The sequence below is a fragment of the Taeniopygia guttata genome, chromosome 15, assembly GCF_048771995.1.
Source record: "Taeniopygia guttata chromosome 15, bTaeGut7.mat, whole genome shotgun sequence".
Taxonomy (NCBI): domain Eukaryota; kingdom Metazoa; phylum Chordata; class Aves; order Passeriformes; family Estrildidae; genus Taeniopygia; species Taeniopygia guttata.
Window position 1 is genome coordinate 1,834,382 of NC_133040.1, and position 22,281 is coordinate 1,856,662.

Below are 22,281 nucleotides of genomic sequence, written 5' to 3' on the forward strand. Positions count from 1 at the left end.
TGGGGGGCAGAGGGTGGATGGGGGAGAAGGAGGATGGGGGAGAAGGAGGATGAGGGAGAAGGAGGATGGGGGAGAAGGAGGATGGGGGAGAAGGAGGATGGGGGAGAAGGAGGATGGGGGAGAAGGAGGATGGGGGAGAGAAGGAGGATGGGGGAGAAGGAGGATGGGGGAGAAGGAGGATGGGGGAGAGAAGGAGGATGGGGGAGAGAAGGAGGATGGGGGAGAGAAGGAGGATGGGGGAGAGAAGGAGGATGGGGGAGAAGGAGGATGGGGGTGAAGGAGGATGGAGGAGAAGGAGAATGGAGGAGAAGGAGAATGGGGGAAGGAGGATGTGGGAGAAGGAGGATGTGGGAGAAGGAGGATGTGGGAGAAGGAGGATGGGGGAGAAGGAGGATGAGGGAGAAGGAGGATGGGGGAGAGAAGGAGGATGGGGGAGAAGGAGGATGGGGGAGAGGCAGCCACTGCCACGCTTCAAAGCCTGCGTGGACCAGCCGATCCCGCAGCCACTTCTCCATCACGGGCTCCCCACGACAAAGCCCGACCCTCGCACCCTGAAACAAGACGTGCTCATGGGGTTTTCCCCCCTCGTAATTAGCGCTAATTATGGCAGTGTGGGGGGTTTCAATGAGAATATTCCTCCCGTGCTGGGGGCAGGCTGCTGCATCTCCCCCTGGGCATCCCCCCGAGTTAACAGCGCGAGGAATCCGGGTAAAGGGGAGGATCCCCAATTAACTGCAGAGCCCCCCGAGCCCTCGGGGCCGATCCCCGGTGCCTTTCCCTGCCCTCCTGCCCCGCTCCGCTGCTTTTCCCTCCTGCCAACAGCGGCTCTATTGTTCAACGCCGCGATCCTACGTGGCTGGCTGCCGCTAATGAAGGTAATTAGCTGTGAGTCACGTCGGGCTCATTTACGTTACGAGGTCAAAATCCCCGCTACACTTCAATACATTTTTGCAGCGAGCACATTTAGAAAGTAATTAAAAGGCTCAGCAGCCACCGTTGCCTCCATCCCCTCTCCCCCTCGCCGGGCTGACAGGATTTAATTGAGGCCGGCCGAAAGTTAGTGGGAATAAATTGTGGCTGATAACGTGGAGTTGTAATTTAATTCCGGGAGAAGAGCTGCTCTGGCCCGGGTGTTTGGCTCTTCAGGGAGCGGCGTTGGAGGGGGGATGATGATAACTCAGTTTTGTAACAGGATTTAGGGAGGGGGAATGACGCTCAGCGAGGGGTGAGGCTGGGCATGGAGGGGTCACTGGGGTTTGTGGAACAAATTGCCATCCCTGGGAGGTTGTGGATGTGGAGGGATACTGGTCCAGCAGCCCAGGGTGTCACAAAAGCTGTGAGAAAATGTCCAAAATATTGGCAGTGTGATGCTGGGGACATGAACTCCCCTTCTTGGCTTTGAAGGGAGCTTATAAAAATAAGGGAGAGTGACTTTTACACGGGTGGATAAAGCCAGGACACAGGGCATGGCTTCCCAGTGCCAGAGGGCAGGGCTGGGTGGGATATTGGGCAGGAATTGTTCCCTGGGAGGGCGGGCAGGCCCTGGCACAGGGTGCCCCTGGATCCCTGGCAGTGCCCAAGGCCCGGTTGGACAGGACTTGGAGCAGCCTGGGACAGTGGGAGGTGTCCCTGCCCATGGGAACGAGACGATTTTAATGTCCCTTCCCACCCAAACCATTCCATGAGTGTGTGATGCTGACATCTCAATTGCTGCCTCTGCCTGAGGAGTGAGCAGAGGCAGAGAAGGATCCAGAGCTGCTGCTGGCCGGAGGTGCTGGAGCAGGATCAGCTGGGGCTGCTCCCAGGATTTCTGAGCCGGGGAGAGGGATGTAAATGTAACCTTCAGCCGGCGAGTGCAATTAGAGCCCCGTGCCTGCCGCTATATTAAAAGGGGATATTAAAGCAAACAGCGGCTCTCCCCGCTCCCTGGGCTAATATCCAGCGCCTGTTTAGGCAGGGATTTGCTGGCACTCTGAGCAAACAGCCGGGAGCCACCGCTGGAGCCCGGGAAACCTCTCCAATCCCTGAGTGCAGACCCAGCCTGTGGATGCCGGCATGGATCCGCTCCCGGGGCTGAGCATCCTGCGGGGCAGGACCTTTCCGTGGCCGGGAGGAGCAGGAGGAGGAGGAGGAGCAGCTTTTCCACCCTTGCCGAGGCTGAAGGAGGATGTGGAATCCAAGCATGGCCATGCCCCTCATTACCTTCCTGCTCCAGCGGTGCCTGTGGAATTCCCTCTTTTTCCTTATCCCTCTCCCCTCTTTTCCCTTGGAAGGAGAGCGCCGGGACTGCTTTGAACCCGTGATGTCTTATTAAAAACTGACGATGAGGCTGTTCCAGCTTTATTTTCCCATTCTTGGCCAGCGTGATGTGATTCCAAAAGCTTTGCAATCCCACCCTGCCTGCACATGGATGCACCCTCTCCTCCCCCCTCCCTGGTCCAAACTGGGTGATGGGTTCTGGGACTGGAGACCCCAATTCCCACAGACCCACAAATCCCAGAGCTCTACTGCTTTCCAGTCAGGAGCTCAGAGAGGCGTTCCAGGGGCAAATAGCAGGAAAATCCCGTTTTTTCGTGTGTGTCCTTTGCTCCCCTTCCCAAACCCCTGACCCCCAGCTCTGGGTGCTGTCACCAGAGCTGGTTTTCCCGGTCTCTCCCTGCAGATACGCTGTCAGTGCCTCGCTGGTCCCCGCAGATCCCTCGGCGGGATTTAGGAAACTCCATAAAACACAGGTAGGGTCCCCTGCTGCCGTGCCAGGCTGGGGGATGAGGGTTGGGCATCTCCCTTCCCATCTCTGCTCCAGCACACGGAGATTGGAGACATTCCCTCTCTTTCCCGTGCTGGGCTGTGCTGTCCTCCAAGCGCATTTCAATTCCATTTCAGTTCAGATCTGGTTTAGATAAGGCTCGAGTTGCTATCGATAAATCTGTGTGTTATCTGTGACCTTGCCAGCCTTCAGCAAATTCCCCCTCTCTGGATTAGCTTCCATATCTCCCTGAGGAGGGAAAAGCACTGGGAAGAGCGCTGCTGTTTGATGGGGCTGCAAACGTTGGTCCCCAGGGCAGGCAGGGGTTTTGGGGGGTTCCTGGGGTGGGAATCACGGGGAGCTGGGATTGGATTCCCTTTGGACCAAGCTTCCAGAACCAAAGGAAGGCTCGGGGTTGTGTTTTGGCATCCCTAGAAAAATTCCTCAACACCTGCAGCGGAGTTTGAGGGCAGCAGAGAAAGGACAAAGCAGGGTTTGGGAGATAAGCGAGGCTCCAGCTCTCCCTCTCTGTGTCTCTCTCCACAGGTTTTCCACCAAGTACTGGATGTCTCAGACCTGCACCGTCTGCGGGAAGGGAATGTTGTTCGGCTTAAAATGCAAAAACTGCAAGTATGGCACCATGCCGGAGCTCTTTGTGCCACTCCTTGAAACTGGGAGGGGAAAATCGGGGTTTTGCTGGGGAGCCGAGCAGGGATTTGGGCACGGAGACACCAGCCAGGCTCTGGCCAGCTCATCCCAACAGGAAGCCTTAATGAGCTGTGGAATTGGGTGAATAACGCCCCAAAGCAGGGCTGGGATGGGATCAGGCTCCTCGGGGAGGATGTGCCCGCCAGACCTCGGCTCTGCTCGCTCCAGAGCTCTGAGTCAGATCCTGACAGTCCCCCTTCCCCAAGCCTGGCTTTCCATCCCCGCGTTATGGAGATTCCCCGTGGAATTATCTGCAGGACCTGACAGAATTATCTGTGGGGGATGGATGAGCTGGACCAGGCAGGGATAGCATCAGGTGGGTTTTGCCCACAGTTTTGGGCTGCAGCCTCTATTTCTGCCGAGTTTTGGGCACCTCTGCGTCCTGGCAGGGTCCCCGAGTGTCGGAATCTGTGGGTATTGGTGATTCCGAGATTGTAGAAAGTCTCTGTCTGTCAGCCCCGCTGCCAAAGCAGAAGCCATAATTGGTCTGTGCTGTTTCAAGGTTGTTTATTCTGTTTATCTCTAACATGTTCTGCTGCCCTGCCGCAGCTCTGTCCTGCAGGGCAGCGTGTGGGGCTCTGCCCTCAGTGGGATGGTACAAACATTAAATACCACAAACTACCTGTGCTGAATTTACAATAACGTGCCAATATCTGTCACCTACGTTGGACAGTGTGTCCCCAGCCTGAACCAACAGAAAAATGCCAACACCACAGTGAAACATGGAGGGCATGAAGAAGGAGAAAAAGGACAAGGCACACCCAATTTCCTCCATCTTGTCCCCTTTAAACCCCAAATCTAGAAATCTAAAATTTTACCTTTGCACCCGTGCCACACTTAATTATTACTCTTATCAAACCCTCAGAGCTGGTAATTCATCCTGTAAGATTGGAAACTCTTTTCCATGGGCAGAGATCACAGCCAGTGTCTCTGGGGACTCTGTCCAGGGGGGTTCCTGACCCCTGCCAGGGTCCCAGATCTGCCAGGGCAGCCAGAGGGAAGCTCTGGATTCCCACACCCGAGGAGCCAAATCAGTTAATCCATGGTGCAAAGAGAGGGGATGAAACAGGGCAGGAAGGGGAAAACAGCGAGGCAGAGGCTGGAGCTGCTTCAGCTGCTCCAAATCCGCCCCAGCCCAGCCTTGGACAGCCCCTTTCGGCCGCCAGCCCCTGGGGAAGCTGCTGCTGGAGCCGGGATTGCCTTTCCCAGGACCGGGAGCCGGGAATGTGCGCTTGGCTGCGGGTAACGGAGCGGTTCCCATCGCTGCTGCCGCTGATTAAGCGCTGATGAGTTGGTAAATTGGGATTTAAACCTGCCGAGAAGCGCTCGGTTACTCCACAGCTGGTGGGGCTTTTCTGGAAGGGATGTGATCAAATACAGGGATTTTTAAAGGGGTGATTCCCGTTGTATCCATGCCCGAGGAACTGGAGGTTTTTCCTGCGAGCTCTCCGTGCTGGAGGAGGGGTCCCTGGCCCTGCGGCTCTGGCTGTGCAAATCCCGCTCCCTGTAATTCCACAGAAAAGAACAAATCCATTTCCTGGCAGTCAGAAGTTGGGAGGGAACACAAGGCATTTAGGTTTTTTCCAGCCTTGCCCCGGCACTGCTTTCCCCAGAAAGCAGAGGGGAGCCAACAGGTAAAACAAACAACCGGACCCCAAACCCCCCAAGCCTCAAATACCAAATTAATTCCTGCCTTTCCCTCTAGGAACAGCTTTGTAATAAAAGCTAACACGGGCAGCTCCTGAATTTTCATTACCCAGCTCATTGACTTGGAGCTGCCGTTCTTTTTTTTTTTCCCCCATCATTTACCCTTGTTTTGATAAATCCTTGTCTCCTTTTTCCCTTTTCCCCCATGGCTTTCTGCCGGCGTGGCAGAGCCTGAGCTGGGGATGAGTTTCCATCCTTAATTAAGGAGGAAGAGAAGGATTTGGGAGTCTGCCCATGCCTATATGCATGACCCGGGGGTGAAGCCCTCCAGACTCCTGCCCTGGCTCCGGGAAAAAAAAAAAAAACGGGAAGAGCTCTGCAGAATATCCAGAGGCTGTAAATCCTCTCTGTATTTTGGTTAAATTTCCTTAAAAAGCCAGGAGAGGAGGGCACAATGACAGGGGCACATCAGGGACCGGGGCAGCCACTTCTTCCCCCTCTGCTGCTCCTGAATTTAATTAAGCATCCAGCAGCAGGATGGTGGGAACGGGGATTTCATGGAATCATGGGATGGTTTGGGTTGGAAGGGCCTTTAAAGCTCATCCTGGCCCACCTTCCAGCAAACCCTTCCCCTCAGTGCAGGACTCTGCTCCTTTTATTGCAGCCAGCTCTGGCAGAAGTGACAATTTGGGGCGTCCTCAAGCCTGGCTGGTCCAGAAAGGGGTAGCGGGGCAGAGGCGCCGGGTTTGGGAATTTCTGTGCTGCCCCATTGGGATGGAGGCGTTCCCAAGGGTGTGCAGCCCCTGTGCCCTGCCAGCCAGGTTTTGCGGGATGTGTGTCCTGCACTGTTCCTTATCCCTGAGCCTGTGCATCCTGTCACAAAAGGAGGAAAAAGCCCCGAGCTCCATCGCTGGATGGGAGGGGACCTTAAAGCCCATCCCATTCCACCGCAGCCGCGGGCAGGGACAGCTCCCACCATCCCAGAGTGCTCCAAGCCCCATCCAACCTGGCTTTGGGCACTTCCAGCGATCCAGGAGCAGCCACAGCTTCAACCTCCCTGCCAGGGAACAATTCCTTCCCAATACCCCACCCTGGCAGCTCCCCCTTATCCTGTCCCTCCATCCATCGATGTTCCCTCCTCACTCCTTTCTCTCTGTCCCCTGCCAGGCTCAAGTGCCACAACAAATGCACCAAAGAGGCCCCTCCGTGTCACCTGCTGATCATCCACCGCGGAGGTGAGCCCCCTGCTCCCCGCTCCGTGCCTCCGGGGATGCTGCCAGCGGGTCAAGCTTTGGGAAGCCCCCCGGGCGATTCGGGAGCCGGCCCCAGGCGGGGTCCCCGGCGGGACGGAGGCTCCCGAACCGCTTGGGCGCTCCGGGGAAATGTTACCCACCGTTTTTTCCGCTTGTAGGGAGACGAGCCGGTCGGGGCGAGGCAGATTTGCATTGCAAACCACTTCCACCCACCCTCCCCCTGCCTCCTTTTCTTTTCAGATTCCCCACCGCACGGGGTAAGTCCAACCAGGTTTTCGCCTTTTGCTTCTGTCGAGAGCTCAGGGCGGACGTGGGACCCCGAACCTCCCGGTGCATGCGGGGTCCCCGCGCCGGGGATGCTCGTGGTGCTTTCGGAGCTGCCTTGTCCCGCTCTCCTGCGGGAGAGCCCGGCCTAAAATCCACCCAGAGACAGGCAGAACCTCGCAGCAGGACGGCGGGGCGCCGCTTCCCACCTCTTTTCTTCCAGATTTTGGCTCCCTTGCTGGCTAGAGGACCGCGACTGCCTCAGGGAGACGCTTCCAATCGCTGTTGCCTTGAATTTTGAGCTCTTAAAGCTGTTCCTTTGTGTTAAATATCCCCCCAAACCCGCTTTTTGGTTTAATCTCGGGGAAAAGGATTGTGCTGGTGGCACCTCAGAGGGGGCAATTTTACAGCCTCCACCCCACCCCCGCCCTCGCTTGCAGCAAATTTGGGTGGAAGCGGTTGGAGACCCCCGCGCCAGGCTCGGAGCTGCCGCAAGCCCTGCCCGGCAGGCAGGGGAGGCAGTGGGGCTCCCGGGATGGGCAGGACTTGGCATTATTTAGGGCTGTGATGCTGCGAGAGCCGCAGCTGCCCGCTGTGTGTTTCAGGAGTGGCATGGCTTTGGGGTGGCCTCAGCATCACTGAAATACCTCCCCACCCCCTAAAACAAATCCCAAACCCAGCTCTTCATGCCCTTATCTCGGAGTCGAACTTTTCCTGAGCCCCCAACCCTCAGGCTGGCTTTCCCCCCAAAAATCTGCCTGCTGAGAGGGTTCTGAGCCGGCTCCTTCCCTTCACCCCAAAAAGCTCCGGCAAGGAACAGGGTTGTGCTGGCTGAGCCGCGGTTCACAGAGGGGCCGTGGCAGCTGCCGAGCCCCCCAGATTGCTGCTCACACCCCGGGGGGGTGGCTGTGGCCGGGGTGCAGGAGGATCCCGAAGCTCAGCTGCCGTCCCAGGCTGGAAGTGCCGCGGGAATCGCTTTGGAGAGCGGTTCCAAGCACGGAGTGACCCCCAGCGCTCCTGCTGAGCTTTGATGTCCTTCCCTCTCTCTCCCCCTCCTCTCCATCCCCTTTTCCCTCTCTCCCTTCTCAATCCAGCAAGGTTAGTCCGGACAGAGTCGGTGCCCTGCGACATCAACAACCCCCTGAGGAAGCCACCCCGCTATTCGGACCTGCACGTCAGCCAAACGCTCCCCAAAACCAACAAACTCAACAAGGTGAGCCCTGAGCCCCCCGTGTCCACACCCTGCCGCAGGGACAGGACTCCCTGCTTCCAAATATCCACAGCTTTGCAGAGAATTGTGGAATTCTTCAGGCTGGAAAGGGTCGTTTAGGAAAATTGAGTCTGATTGTTCCCCCTGCACTGCCAAGGTCACCACTGTCCCCTCTCCCCAAGTGCCACATCCAAATTGCTGCTGAATGACTCCAGCACTGCCCTGGGCAGCTGTGCCACCCTGACCATCCTTTCCATGCAGAAATGTTCCCAAAATCCACCCTGAGCCTGCCCTGGCCCAGCCTGAGGCCGTTCCCTCTCCTACTGTCCCTGTTCCCTGGGAGCAGAGCCAGACCCCCCCCCCCCGGCTGTCCCCTCCTGTCAGGAGCTGTGCAGAGCCACAAGGTCCCCCTGAGCCTCCTTTTCTCCAGGCTGAGCCCCTTCCCAGCTCCCTCAGCCTCTCCTGGGGCTCCAGCCCCTTCCCAGCTCCCTCAGCCTCTCCGGGGGCTCCAGCCCCTTCCCAGCTCCCTCAGCCTCTCCTGGGGCTCCAGCCCCTTCCCAGCTCCGTTCCCTGCCCTGGACATGTATCCATGAAGTAACTTCTTTTAAAAATAAAATGGGATCAGCACTTCCAGAACAGCCTGGGTCCTGCTGTCCCAGCCCTGCTCCATCGTGGCCTCTGAGTCTCCAGGTCCAAGCTGAATTTGGGGTGGTTTGAGGACTCTGCTCGCAGTGGAGACTTCAATAAATAACAAATTTATTGTTGCAAATAAAGCCAGCCTGGAATTGGATTGTCCCTGGCGAAGCTGCTCAAGCCAGACCTGACAGAGCACCTGGCTCACTCCTGCTCTGCCTTGATACAATAAACCCATCACAGGGCTGCTTCTGGTGGAATTTAAAACCTGTTGGCCTCCAGTGGAAAATTCCTTGGAGGGGTTGGCAGGCTGGAAGGGCTCAAAAAGAGGGATATCACTGACCTGATGGGGAATGGATCAGCAAAACCCCAAATTCCCAAAGCCTGGCTGAGCTCCTCCAGCCCTCAGTGTCTTCTAGCTCTGGGAAAAGTCTGGGTACCAAGATGCTCCTGGAGATGCTGATTTTAAACCTAACTTTTTTTAGGGATTTCTTGGTGATGGGATCTGCTCTGGCTTTGTTGTTTTGGGGTGGTGCTTTTGTCCTGAGCACTCCCATCCAGGTTGAAATTTCCCCTATAAATATTCTTATTTCAGCAGGGCCCCCTTCTTACTTAGATATCTCTAAAAGCATTTCTTTAAAGATATCCTGAATAAAATCATGGAATGGCCTGGGTTGGAAGAAACCTTAAATTCCTCTAATTCCAGCCCCCCATGAAATATTGTTTTGACCTTCACTGGTTACTTAAAAAAGAATTTACCTGACCGAGATTATTGAGCATGGAATGATGACCAATATGGGTTTCCTGGAAAGCCCAGCTCATCTAAGAATTAATTAATTAGGACAAAATTACCTGCTGGGGAAGGCTCGTGCAGATTTTTTAACCTTGTAGGAAAATTCTGTGGGTATGGAATGCTCAGCACTGCTCAGACCCTGTTCAGTGGCTCCAAGCTGGGCAAATTCTGACCTCGATTTTCCTTTTGGGATCCAAGATATCCAAGCAGGTTTTCCTGCCTGTTGGTTCTCGGTGGTCCCTCCCCACCCATCCCAGTGTGCACCCAAAATCGATGGCCTTGACTGGGACGAGTCAAGGAATGCTGAGGAATGTCTTGGGATGCATTGGCTGCTCCTTCCAGATCCCTCTGCTCCCTGCAAGGCCCTGGGGTTTGGCTCCAAGGAGCTCAGCAGGAGCTTCTAGGACCTTGTTGTCCCCAAGGACCAAGCCCCAAGGTGGTGGCCCCAGTTCTGGCTTTGGTGGTCGTGGCTGTGCAGAGCCAGGAGATTTGTGGAACCCTCAGCTGGGGGTGAGGGTGGGAAAGGAGCCAATTTATGGTGGGAAATGGCCTTGGGGGAGTACAAACACTTTTGGAAAAAGCTCTGTGTGATTTCTAGGACTTCTGGAAGAAACGGGTGGGATGATGTAGCTGTCACTTGTCACTTGTCACTTCCCAGGACCACATTCCGGTGCCCTACCAGCCGGATTCCAGCAGCAACCCCTCGTCCACCACGTCGTCCACGCCGTCCTCGCCGGCCCCGCCGCTGCCCCCCAGCGCCACCCCCCCGTCCCCGCTGCACCCGTCCCCGCAGTGCCCGCGCCAGCAGAAGCAGTTCAACCTGCCAGGTACTGCCACCCCCTCCCCGTGTCCCCACCGCTGCTGAGGGGGACTCGTGTCCTTGGGGTGTCCTTGGGATGTGGGTCAGTTCCATCTAAAGCCCTTCCTGGGTTTGCACCGCGGTGGGGAGAAGGTGGAAGTAGAAATGAGGAGAAAAGATGAGTTTAGGATATTTAGGTTGGGAGTCTCTGGTCAAACCTCCTGCTTGAAGAAGGGTCAGAGCCCAAGGGTTGATCCAGTCTTGGACTCCTCCAAGGTGGAGCCAGCTCAACTTCTGCTGCTCTTGAGGCTACAAAACCTTTCCAGGCATGGATTTTCCATTTTTCCATGGATTTTCCATTTTTCCATGGATTTCCATGCATTTCTCCTCAGAAACTAGGGGCTGACCCCTCAATGAGAGCAAATTGGGGTGACCCTGACATGTTTTTGGGGTGGTGGGTCCCCAGCAGGTCGGCAGTAAATGTGGGGTGACAGATGATTCTGGGAATGTCTGATGTGGCTTGTCCATGGAATCTGGACCTGGGATCCATCTGCTCCAGGAGCTCCATCTCTTCAGGGATGGTGGGAGAGGCAGGGGGGTCACGGTGGCTGCAGGACACAGAAGTTATGGAAGATGGCCCAAAAAGCTCCTCCTGGGCTGAGAATGTACCAAAGCCTGTCCCAGCATGTCTGCCTGCCTTCGGGATGTCCTGCTGCCCCAGGAAAGTCCCTCCCAGGAGGGAATGGCTCAGCATCACTCCCGGAACTGTGTCCACCTGCCCCCAAAACAGAGCTGCCAAGGGGAGAGAAGATCTCTGGGATGCTCTCCTGGCTGTCCCGGTGGCCCTGCTTGGTCCATGACCTCCTTGCTGGACCAGCTGGAAGGTTGAGGTTCTGCACCCCCAAAATCCCAGGATTGGTGAACTGGTGTGGTTGGAAGGAGGGTCAGGATGGCCTCTCCAGAGGAACCAGGCGGAATCTTCATGCTCTGTGGTGGTGCCTCCATCTTGAGCAGTCTTCAATGCGAGAGGAAGAGGAGGAGGGAGATGAGGAGGAAGTTGCCTGGCAGAATCCATCACTGCAACAACAAACACTTCCAGAAGCTGGGAAACCCCCTGTCAATCAACCACCCATCATGTCCTTGGGGTGCCTGGGATTCAGGCAGGATCCTGGAACAGCACCAGGAGGCTCTGAGCACTCCCAGGAATGCTGTGCCCCATCCAGAGGGTCAGGATTTCCCCAGGAACAACCTCCAGGATCTGGGAGGACTCAGCGTGAGTTCCGTGCTGGTGTGACCCTGCCCAAGGAGTTCTTCCAGAGCCGAAGTGTCCCGGTGTCTCAGCACCCCAATCCCCCCAAGCCTGGGGGGATCCAGCCTTTGGTAACCCCATCGTGGGTCACTTCTGGAGCAGGCACCTCCCTGTGGGGTTTTATGGGACATTGTTTCACGGATTTCACCCGCCTTTGGGGCACTTGGAACACATTCCCAGCTGGCAGAGACAGAGCAGGGCAGGATCAGACCCTGGCATCTCTGGGGGGTGTTTGCTCCCTGTTTTATTCCTGTCAGGAGCAAAATGGGATCTAAAGCTGAGCTTACCCTGCTTTCATCTTCCCAGCTGGGAAGTTTTCCGTGGTTTATTCCATCAAGATGATCATCTCGGGGATTAGGATTTGAGCTTGGAAATGCTGACACAGTGACCTTCTCCTGCTGGAATTACCTTCCAGGCTCCTTTGATGTTGGTTCAGGCCCTGCTGCAGGGCTGAGGTCGGATTTTGGGGTCTCCGAGCTGGAGGGGGGACGCTGAGCCATGGCCCTTGGGGTCTTGGAGATAAGAAGGTGACTTCTGAGCTGGTGCCAAGCTCTGGTGGCCTCAGCAGCTCCGAATTCTTCACACCCATGAGCGCCTGCCCATGGAATTGGATCAGTCCTTGGGCTGGAGGTGGATGTTCCCAACACCCAGAGCCTCTCCCAGCTCTGGCTTTGGACTGTGGCTCCCAGGACTCTTTCCAGGAAGGACACAGCTCCAAAGCAAGGGAAGAAAGGGTGGAATGTGGCCCAAATGGGCAGCAGTTCCAAACCCATCACTTGGCTTCTCCATGATGCCAAGATGTTCTCAAATTCCACTTGAGAGCCACTGCTGGCAAACTGGTGTCCAGACCCCACCAGTGACTTCATGCATGACGTTGACGCTCTCCAAATGGTGCAGAAGAGAAGATGTGGGGGGAAAAAATCAATTATAATCCAGCAAAGGTCTTCATTTTTTGGCCTGGGCGTCCCATGTGCCATTTTGAAATATGGAATATTCCTTATGGGGATATGGAAGTGGGAGAGGTCGGGTCACACAGGAGGGGTTCACACAGCTGGGGTTGAGGTTTCCTGGAGAAGAACTGGGCACAGGTTGGAGCTTTTCCAGCTCCACAGGTCAGCGTTGAACCCTTGTTCCTCTTTTCCAGCCTCCCATTACTACAAGTACAAGCAGCAGTTCATTTTCCCAGGTAAGGATCTCTGGAAGTTTTTCCTTGGAATTTGGGGTTTCTCCTGGTGGAGATGGGTGCGTGGCCAGCTCTCCAAACCCTGGATTTGTGCTGGGGAGGTCGTGCTGGGGTGGGATTTCTCCTTAAAGCCTATTGAAGCTGCCGGGTTGGGTGGCCCTAAGTGACCCCCAGCCCTACTTAGGGTGTCACTAAATTGGACCTTTTTGGGGGGTGAAGGGTGGGGTTTAATTCCCCTGGGTGCCCCCACAGGTCTCTGACTCCTCTCTCTTGTTCCCAGACGTGGTGCCTGAGACACCGACCCGAGCCCCGCAGGTCGTCCTGCACCCCGTCACCTCCAACCCCATGTGAGTGACCCTCCCTTCCCATCCCCTTCCCTCTGCACCCCAAATCCTCCAGCCCCCCCTGGGTGCTCCCCTGGCCTTGGGGGCTCAGGTGGTCCTGGTGAGACCCCGGGGCTCTGGAAGGTTGAGAAGGAGGGCAGGGGGTTCATTTATAACCCACAGATCTTTAGTGCTAGGAAAAAAAAAAAAAAGAGGATTTCAGTCCAAAAAAGCCCAAGCCCAAGGGATTAATTAAATTATAATTAAATTAAACACAGAGAACCATCATACCTTTACCACTTCCAATATTTTCAAGCCCGATAAACTTCAGGCTGAAAGCTGGGAAAAGCAGCATCTAATCACTATTAGAACCATCCCTCACCGGCAGGTTGAGCCCAAATCCATCATTCCTTGATGTCCTGGAGCCTGTGCTGCTCCAGCAGCAACATTAACCTGTGTGTCCCTCCTGGTGCTTTCCCCAAAGGCCATTTTTGAAGGATTTCACAAACCATGGGTTTAGAGGATCAGGTCTGGCCCCATTCTGGGCCTGGCTCATCCACACTCTCCAAATTCCACTGAGGATCCAGCGGAGCAAGGGATGGAACCACTGTCCCTTGGGAATTCATGGAAAAATAGTGAAGCCAAAGCCTTTTTTCCACCCCTCTGCCTAAATGAGGGTGTCAAGACACCTTCTGGGGGGAACAGCTTTCAATATCCAAAATCTGTGATTTTGAAAACATCCCATGGGAACCATCCTGGGCTTGGCTGGGTTAAACACCTCTGGATCCTCGGGAGACAGGAATTTATGCCTGGCATGACAATGAAGAGCTGGCTGCTCCTGCAAACCACCCATCCATGGAGATGTTGTGCAGCCACTTGGGCTTCCCAAGCTGCCCAGAATACCAGGATTGACTCCTTTTGGGTAGGATTCTGGGATTTATAGTCTTTAGTGGCTGTGAAATGGGGATACGACTTGCAGGATCACCGTGTCCGAGTGGCCTCGGGAGTGAAACTCCCCTGGAAAGGGATTTTCTTATTTATTTGATTAATAATAATAATTTTTAATACATTTATATGATGTTTGAAACCTCCTGAGCTGTTCCAGCTGATCCCTTATTCAGAATTTCCCTAATTCCCCCTTAATTGTCAGGAGCAGCGAGACCCCAGTCATGAACCTGGGGGTGGGAAGTGCTGAGTGAACAGGGAAAGAAAAGAACTGGAAAACCAGACAGATTTGGGTGCTTTCTGCAGGGAGAGGGTCTCTGAATCCTCCATTTCTCCAAAATGATTAAAAAACTCCTTTTCTTTCTTTCTGCACTTCTGCTTTGGCTGGTGTTGGTTGCGAAGAAATCTTAGAAATCCCTAAAAATGCCTCAAGTGTGGTCAGAGTCACTGGGGGGGTAAATCTGCCCCTTCTCCTGGCTTAGTGCCACCTTCTCCTCTCCGATCCCTTTATCCCCGAGGCAGGAAGAGGGAATGCTCCCCAGATCCCAGTGTTTTTCCATGGTGTTAATTCCATAATTCTTTTAACAGCCTGGAAGGAAACCCATTGCTTCAAATTGAAGTGGAGCCCACCTCGGAGGTGAGATGGCTCCTGTGCTTAATGGGCCTTGGTTTTAAGGATATCTTGGGGCACATTTCCTAGGAAATGGAGACGTTTCCCATCTGTGCAGTGGAATTGCTGATAATTGAATTAAAGTCCAGGCATCCGTGTCCCCACCCCATGGAGAGGGACCCTCCTGGGCTTCGAGTTTGGAATTCAATGAGGTTTTTTAGGAGGCACTAACGATGTGGTGGGAGGGAAGAGGATGGAACTTTTATAGGGTGTTGTAAATCCTGTAGGAAGCCTAAATGGACCATCAAGAGGTCTGGGAATAACAGGAACTAACAGAGCACAGCTCAGCCAGGGGAGGATGAAACTGTTTGAAGACAAATTAGTTAAATCTCTGATGGGTTACAATCTTAAATTTAGCCCCAGGTTGGGGTTAAATGGCTCCACAGGTTAAATGCCCTGTGCATGTGGCACTTGGGGACAAGGGCTTGTGGTGGTCTTAGCAGTGCTGGGGAAGGGTTGGAGTCTATCAGATGGCTTTTCCAAACTAAAGGATTCCATATTTCTGTGAAAATCTGGGATTCTTCCAACTTTGTGAAGAATGGGGATGCCCTGTTGGAACCTACCTGGTTCCTCTGGGTCTGAGCGAGCAGGAGTTGGATCAGTGGGGCTTTCCCCACAGTTTTCTCCCTGTTTTATCGTTCCCCTTTGCCCACTGCAGAACGAGGAAGGTGCCGAGGAGGTGCAGGAGTCCGAGGACGACTTCGAGGAGATGAACCTCTCGCTGCTCTCGGCGCGCAACTTCCCGCGCAAGGCCAGCCAGACCAGCATCTTCCTGCAGGAGTGGGACATCCCCTTCGAGCAGCTGGAGATCGGCGAGCTCATCGGGAAGGGCCGCTTCGGGCAGGTGTTCCACGGGCGCTGGCACGGCGAGGTGGCCATCCGCCTCATCGACATCGAGCGCGACAACGAGGACCAGCTCAAGGCCTTCAAGAGGGAGGTCATGGCCTACCGGCAAACCCGGCACGAGAACGTGGTGCTCTTCATGGGGGCCTGCATGAGCCCTCCCCACCTCGCCATCATCACCAGGTTGGAATTAGTTTTTTCTGTCCAAAGATTCATTTTCTCTGTCCAAAAAAAGCGTTTTTCCCCGTATTTTTTGCCTCCAGTCCAACGGCGCCGTTGGGTTGAGTTTCCTCCCCTAAGGAAGGGAGTTCTCCATGTGCTGTATCCATGTTCTCCACGTGCTGGGGTCTGTGCTGTGGAGGACACAGCAAATCCACAAGTCTGTCCAGGCAGGTTGTTCTTCTGTAGGAGGGGAGCTCTAAACAGGAATGGTTTGTTTTATCCAGGGGCAGGAAGTGTCATGGAATCATGGAATTGCTTGGCTTGGGTTGGGAGAGACCTTAAAGCCAATCCAGGGCTTTAACATCTTCCACTATCCCAGATTATTCCATCCTGGCCTTGGGCACTGCCAGGGATCCAGGGGCAGCCACAGCTGCTCTGGGCACCCTGTGCCAGGGCCTGCCCATCCTCACAGGGAACAATTCCCAATTCCCAATATCCCATCCAGCCCTGCCCTCTGGCAGTGGGAAGCCATTCCCTGTGTCCTGTCCCTCCATCCCTTGTCCCCAGTCCCTCTCCAGCTCTCCTGGAGCCCCTTTAGGCCCTGGAAGACTGAGAGGCTCCTTGCAACTTTCAGGGGAGCAAGCTGGGATTTGGGGGCTTCCAGATCATCTCCACAGCTTTCTTGCTTTCAAGGTGTTCCCAAATACCTGTCCTCACTCACATTCCCACTGGGAAATGCAGCACAGGGTCTCCCGGTGTAATCCATGATTTGTTGGGCAAAAAATCCCACCTGGCCTGGAGGCAAAGAGGCTGCAACTGCTCCCAGAGCAGCTGTTGTCATGGGAAATACATTTATTCCAGGGAATTCCATTATTTCCTTCACCTCCAGACCATGCTTTCAGTCGTGGGACTGGACATGGTCCTGCTTTTCATCCCACCCAGGTTATTTTCTCCCAGAGAAGTTTCTCCAAGGTGAAGTTGAATTTTCCTCCTGGCAGCATTTCAAAAAGCAATGGAACAGCACCAACAGCTTCCAACAGCCATCAGTGATGAAATATTGCATCATCTTTTCCTAATGTCCCTAATTTTCCCTTGAAAGCAGCACCTCCCAGTCCCTGATCCCAGATGGGGTGGCTCTGCAGGTGCTTTGCTCCCTCTTTGTCCAAAACAAAAGGGTTTAACCCCAAATTTATGTCACCTCATCCCTGCTCTGGTGGGTTCATGGATGGTGTCTGCCTTGGGAGTTTCATCCTCTGGGGTCAGGGTGACTCCAAAGCGGGGCTGGCTCTCCCCAGCTGGCGACTGGAAAAAAAAGATGCCTTTTATTCAGGACCAAAAATGAGCCATCTGGGGAAAATTCCGCAGCATTTCCATCTATTGGGTAGCTCCAGGCCAAAAGCTTTTGGGAAAGTGTGCAAACACATGTATTGATGGATGAGTCAGAGCCCCCATCCATGTGTCACACCGCGTTCCCAAAGGAAAAGGCGGCGTCTCCATCCCGCTCCGCCGTCCCTTTGCAGCCCCCATTTGCTCAGCTTTTCAGGGCAATTCAATAGCAAAACCTGGGAAATGTATTCCTTGATTTAAATATTTTTTTTTTATTTTTATAATTTGAGCCATGGCATGTTTTCTCTTCTGTTTTCCATTCCAATGGGTCTTTCTGTAAAAGCAGAAAGGTGCCATTTTTGACAGTTGGACAAAATCAGTCTGTGTGCTGCTGCAGCCTCATGAATTAATGTGAGGAACGTGGAGCTCTGCTCATCCTGTTCCTCTTCCAGCTGCACTTGGTCTTGTTTTTTAAGGTCAAAATGTAAATGTATTAAATTGCCCAAGATATAACCCAAGCTCACAACACTTCCAGGCATCATTTCTTTGTTCCTACAACCCACTTTTATCTGCACCCCTTGAAAGGTGAACCAATATCAGCTTTAAACCAAAGGACAGTAGGATTAGATGGGATTTTGGGAAGGAATTGTACCCTGGGAGGGTGCCCAGAGCAGCTGTGGCTGCCCCTGGATCCCTGGCAGTGCCCAAGGCCAGGTTGGACACTGGGGCTTGGAGCAGCCTGGGATGGTGGAAGGTGTCCCTTCTACCTGGAATGGGATGAGCTTTAAGGGCCCACCCAACCCAAACCATTCCACAATTCCATGAGAATTTTACAGTTGCAACTGGGAACCTGTTGGATTTCTCCTGCTGGGATTTCCGGGGTGCAGGAAAATCGATGGGGCTCAGCTCAGTCTCAGAGGATTTTTGGGAGTACATATCCCATAGCCTGGAGGTAACTTCCAAACACAATTTTCCTGCTTTGAAGCTTCCTGTTGGGCTCTGTTCTGCTGTTTTGTGACAGCACAGGAATCAGGATTTTGGGATAGTTTGGGTTGGAAGGGAACTCAAAGCTCATCCCATCCCACCCCCTGGGAGATGGGCAGAGATATCTTTCACTATCCCAGTGTGCTCCAAGCCCTGTCCAGAATTCCTTGGACACTTCCAGGGATCCAGGGGCAGCCACAGCCTCTCTGGGCACCCTGTGCCAGGGCCTGCCCACCCTCAGTGTGGAAACTTTTCCTTGTAAATGATCTAATCCCTGCATCCAAAGATGCTTCCTTGGTTTTGTGCTGGCACTCCCTGTCTGCTCTGTCCTTGGCTGAACATTTTTGGGGAGTCTGGTGTGGGGAAAAGCCTTCTCACCTTGTGCAGGTTTCCCTCCCATCCACATCTGAGGATTTTCCTAAGGGGTATGACAGCCCTGAGGGCTGCTGCTTGGGTGTTGTAGGGAATGAGGCAGGGACGAGGACATGTGGGAATGTCCAGGATGCTGGGAATGGTGCAGGATATCGGGAATAGTCCAGGAGGTGTCATTGGGGGAGCATCACTCTTCCAACAGGACTTTCCCAAAGGGACCCAACTCTTCCTTGTGGGTTTATGGGAATAAATTTAAACCAGGCTTTTTGCTTGGAGTGGGGGAAAATCATTCCCAGCTGCCTGAGGAGAGGATTATGGCTATAAACCCAGGATATCAGGATTCCCTCACCCTCCCTGTGCCCATTCCCAGGGCAGGACTTTTTGTGTGTGTGGAAAAGGCCACTTTTCTCCTGGGAGCCCACAAGTGGCCACTCGAGGTTGTTTTTTCCACAAAATCCTTGTAGTTGTTGCAGAAATCTCCGTTTCCCTGCACGTCTGGGAGCAGCTGCGTGTCCCTGGGAAGGGGCTTCACCACGCCGTGCCACCGGCGCTGCCGGAAGGGGGTTATTTATAGCCGGGTTTATTTTTGCTTTTCCCCATCCCGACGTTTTCCTTCCTGATTGCCTGTGATATTCAGGGATCGTCTCATTAGCAGAAAGAAATTTCCCCATCCAAACAGCACGGCCCACAGGGGGAAAAAAATGGAAGGGGAAACTGAGGCAGCAGCTGGCTGAGGGTGGGAGAGTTGGGGTTAAAAATCTGAAATTTTCCCTACATTAATAATTTTTATAGATAAATGGGACCAGCACTGTTTAATACCTTCATCAATGATAAAAACAGTGGAATTGAGACTGGAAAAGGGAAAGCTCCAGGGAGAGCTCAGAGTCCCTTCCAGTGCCTAAAGCTGCTCCAGGAGAGCTGGAGAGGGACTGGGGACAAGGGATGGAGGGACAGGACACAGGGAATGGCTTCCCAGTGCCAGAGGAATGGGATATTGGGAAGGTGAGGGTGGGGAGGGGCTGGGATGGAACTCTCAGAGCACCTATGGACACTGCCAGGGATGGAGTGTCCAAAGGCCAGGCTGGAAGGGGCTTGGAGCACCCTGGGATAATGGAAGGTGTCCCTGCCCATGGCAGAGGTGGCACTGGATGAGCTTTAAGGTCCCTCCAACCCAAACCATTCCACAATTCCTGAGTTGTCTCTCAACGCGACAGAAAAGCAGAAATCCAGCATTTTTCAGCAGTGGGAGGTGGCGAGTGCAAGGAACGCTTCCATCAGAGCCGCTAATGGGTTTTCTCTTGGGTAATGAGCACTGAGGACAATTAACATCCATCTTAATTAGTCTGGAGCAGGAGCGGGTGCGAGCCTTGGTGCTTTGAGCGCTGCTTAATGGATGGCGGGAAAGGGCGGCGAAGTCCTCGGCTGTGCGGGAATGAAAGGGCTGGAAAAACTCCCTGTTTGTTGGAATAACGAGTTGGTTTTGCTGCTGGGGAGCACAACAAAGCCAGGCCTGGGTAAACCCAGCTCCTTGGGGCTCCTGGTCCTGGCCCTCAGGGCAGGAGCAGAGGTAAAGCCTCAGTCCCCCAAGGGGCCTTCCAAGGATAAAGTCCTTTCCCAATCCTGGTAAAATGGCTCCAACCACCCATGAAAGCAGAAACTCCCACATTTTAGGATTCTGGGTGATCTTCCTGAGTTAAAAGAAGGGGATTTGAATGCTTATTGGTGCTTCCCACAGTTCCAGGTGCTCTTTGAGTCTGTAATGGATCAGCACACTGCATGCAGCTCCTGGTGGTCAGGAATGTTGTTTGGGACAAGGGAGCGAGGTTATCCAGTCTGGGAGAAGATTTGAGCTGGAGTTTGCCTGGGTTTTGAGCTCACACTGGTTTGTGAGGGGGATTTGGTGCAGCCTTTCCAAGATTCCCTGTGGTTTTAGTGAAAAGCTCCAACGTGGCTGTCGGAGCTTGTGCAGGAGTCTGGGATTTGCTCCCTGGGATGCTCCGGGCTGGGTTTTGGCCCCTCTCTTGTCACGCCAGGGTGATTTCAACTTTCCAGGGTGCCACTGGTGGTGCCACAAGGGCTGTGTGGCTGTGATTTATGTCCCTGCTGGGAAGACCAAGGAGAACATTGAGGAACATTAGGAATTAACCTGACCTTGGCAGAACTGTGCAAAGAGAATTAATTTGTCAAAAGTGCCTTTGGAGCAGAGGAACTTGGAAAGTTTCTGCTGGAGCGGGAACCTCTCCTAAACCCTTCCCTGGTGGCGGGGGCAGGGTGGAGATAAACCCAGTCCCTGTCCTTACATGAGATGTTGAAGATGAAATGAAAGTTTGCTCTTTTTTCTCTGTGGAAAGCAGGTTTTAATGACAGGAACATATTCCCTGGCACTAATTAATAGGGAAGGCATGAGGGCAAAGGATGGGAAGAATATCCATGGCACTTCAGCTGTTTATTCATGGATAACTTCAGTGCGTGGACCAAATACTGGGTTTTACTTTGATTTTATAATAGATTTCCGTGCTGGATTTTGCCAATATTGAATGTTTGGCTCTGCTGCTGGGAGGAACAAGCCCTTCACAAGGGATGCTCTCCCATCCCTGGACCTTGTTCCTGCTGGGCACAGAAGAGCTCTGGACAAAGCTCAGCTTTAGTCTCTCGCCGTGCCAGATCTCCTGACATTTACAGGCACAGCCCAGCTGGGAAGGATTTGGGGCTTGTAAATCTTAATGCTCAGGAAGCTGGGGATATTTAACCTGATTTGAAGGATGGGAGGAAAGGGGAAGGGTGGAAGCCATGGCACTTAAGATGGAGCAGATTGGGGGGTCTGGTTTTTCCCTGTGGATGCTCTGTGGTTCTTGCAACTAGTGCCCTGTTCCCTCCAGGGCATCCAAATTGTCCTTTGAGCTTTAACGAGGCACAAATTGAAGGAACAACAAGGTCAGGTGGGATGGAGCCCTGGGCAACCTGAGTGGCATCTCTGCCCATGGCAAGGGTTGGAATTGAGAGGATCTTTAAGGTCTCTTCCTACCCAAACCATTGCAGGATTCTATGAAATTGGATTTTCCTGCTCAATGGACTTAAAATGAATCCTCTCAGCCTTCCTTCCTGTGCTGGGAATTGAAGGAGAAGCTCTAATTCCTGTTCAGTAGGGGAAACTGAGGCACAGAGTTGCCACCTTGTTTTCCTCCATGCCAGGCTGGAGCCATGCCCTGACAGGACACAGGGAATGACTTCCTATGGGCAGAGGGGCAGGGTTAGATGGGATTTCGGGAAGAGATTCTTCCCTGTGAGGCTTTGGCACAGGCTGGCCCATCCCTGGAAAGGTTCCAGGCCAGGTTGGATGGGGCTTGGAGCACCCTGGGATCGTGTAAGGTGCCCCTGCCCATGGCAGGGTGTGGGATGAAATCATCTTTAAGGTCCCTTCCCACTCAAACCGTTCCACGCTTCTCTGATCCTGAAGCATTTCCAAAGTGCCTTTCAGGTCCTGCCCTTCTCTCCCCGCTCCTGGGTGTATTTTGGGAAGGGAAGCCATGGATTCCTGCCTCCCCTAACCCCATCCACGTTCACACACCCACTTTGGGAGCCAGACCCTTCTCCTCTGCCTCTGTTGTTTTCCCGTTTCCTACTTTTCCGCCGCATTCCCTTCCCTGGCAGTTAATGGAGCTCGTAGATCATATAATAAATAGGGATCGACTTCATGCCAGGCGCTGGATCAGAATGGATTGACCCGTGGGGATACACTCCTCCCAATCGATGCCAGGCCATCAGGCCGGATAAATCTTGATAACAGCTGACAACAGCAAAGTCAATATGTGAATTAATATATACATTAAACCTGGATATATCTTCCACCGGCAGGCAGCAGCCTGGGGACGGGCCTGGAATAGCCCAAGCCAAGAGGATGGTTGGGAATGGGGAGAAGCAGCAGCTTGATCCTCCGTGTTTGATGTGGAAACATCGGGGCTGGCTGAGCTTTTCTTACCCACTGGAGCATCAAATCCCCACCGGTGGCTGCTCCAATGGGGAGGATGCTCCAGGGGGAAAGTTTTCCTTTGTGTTTTAAGGGTGTTTCCAAATGCCAGGGAAGTATTTCTGGTTTGGTCCTGATTTCTCC

General features: G+C 53.8%; 1 protein-coding gene across 3 annotated transcripts in view; it reads left to right on the forward strand.

Annotated features, from left to right (window-relative positions):
• Positions 1-22,281, forward strand: part of KSR2 (kinase suppressor of ras 2) — an 84,125-nt gene that overhangs the window by 39,738 nt on the left and 22,106 nt on the right. For 2 of the 3 annotated variants that reach the window (XM_041719439.2, XM_041719440.2), the window contains exons 6-15: positions 2,663-2,732; positions 3,293-3,376; positions 6,269-6,336; positions 6,513-6,611; positions 7,713-7,831; positions 9,913-10,081; positions 12,507-12,548; positions 12,826-12,892; positions 14,402-14,450; positions 15,142-15,509. In XM_041719439.2, the coding sequence (XP_041575373.1) occupies positions 2,663-2,732; positions 3,293-3,376; positions 6,269-6,336; positions 6,513-6,611; positions 7,713-7,831; positions 9,913-10,081; positions 12,507-12,548; positions 12,826-12,892; positions 14,402-14,450; positions 15,142-15,509 (1,135 nt within the window). The remainder of the gene's footprint in view (positions 1-2,662; positions 2,733-3,292; positions 3,377-6,268; positions 6,337-6,512; positions 6,612-7,712; positions 7,832-9,912; positions 10,082-12,506; positions 12,549-12,825; positions 12,893-14,401; positions 14,451-15,141; positions 15,510-22,281) is intronic. The other variant, XM_041719441.2, reaches the window with a different exon arrangement.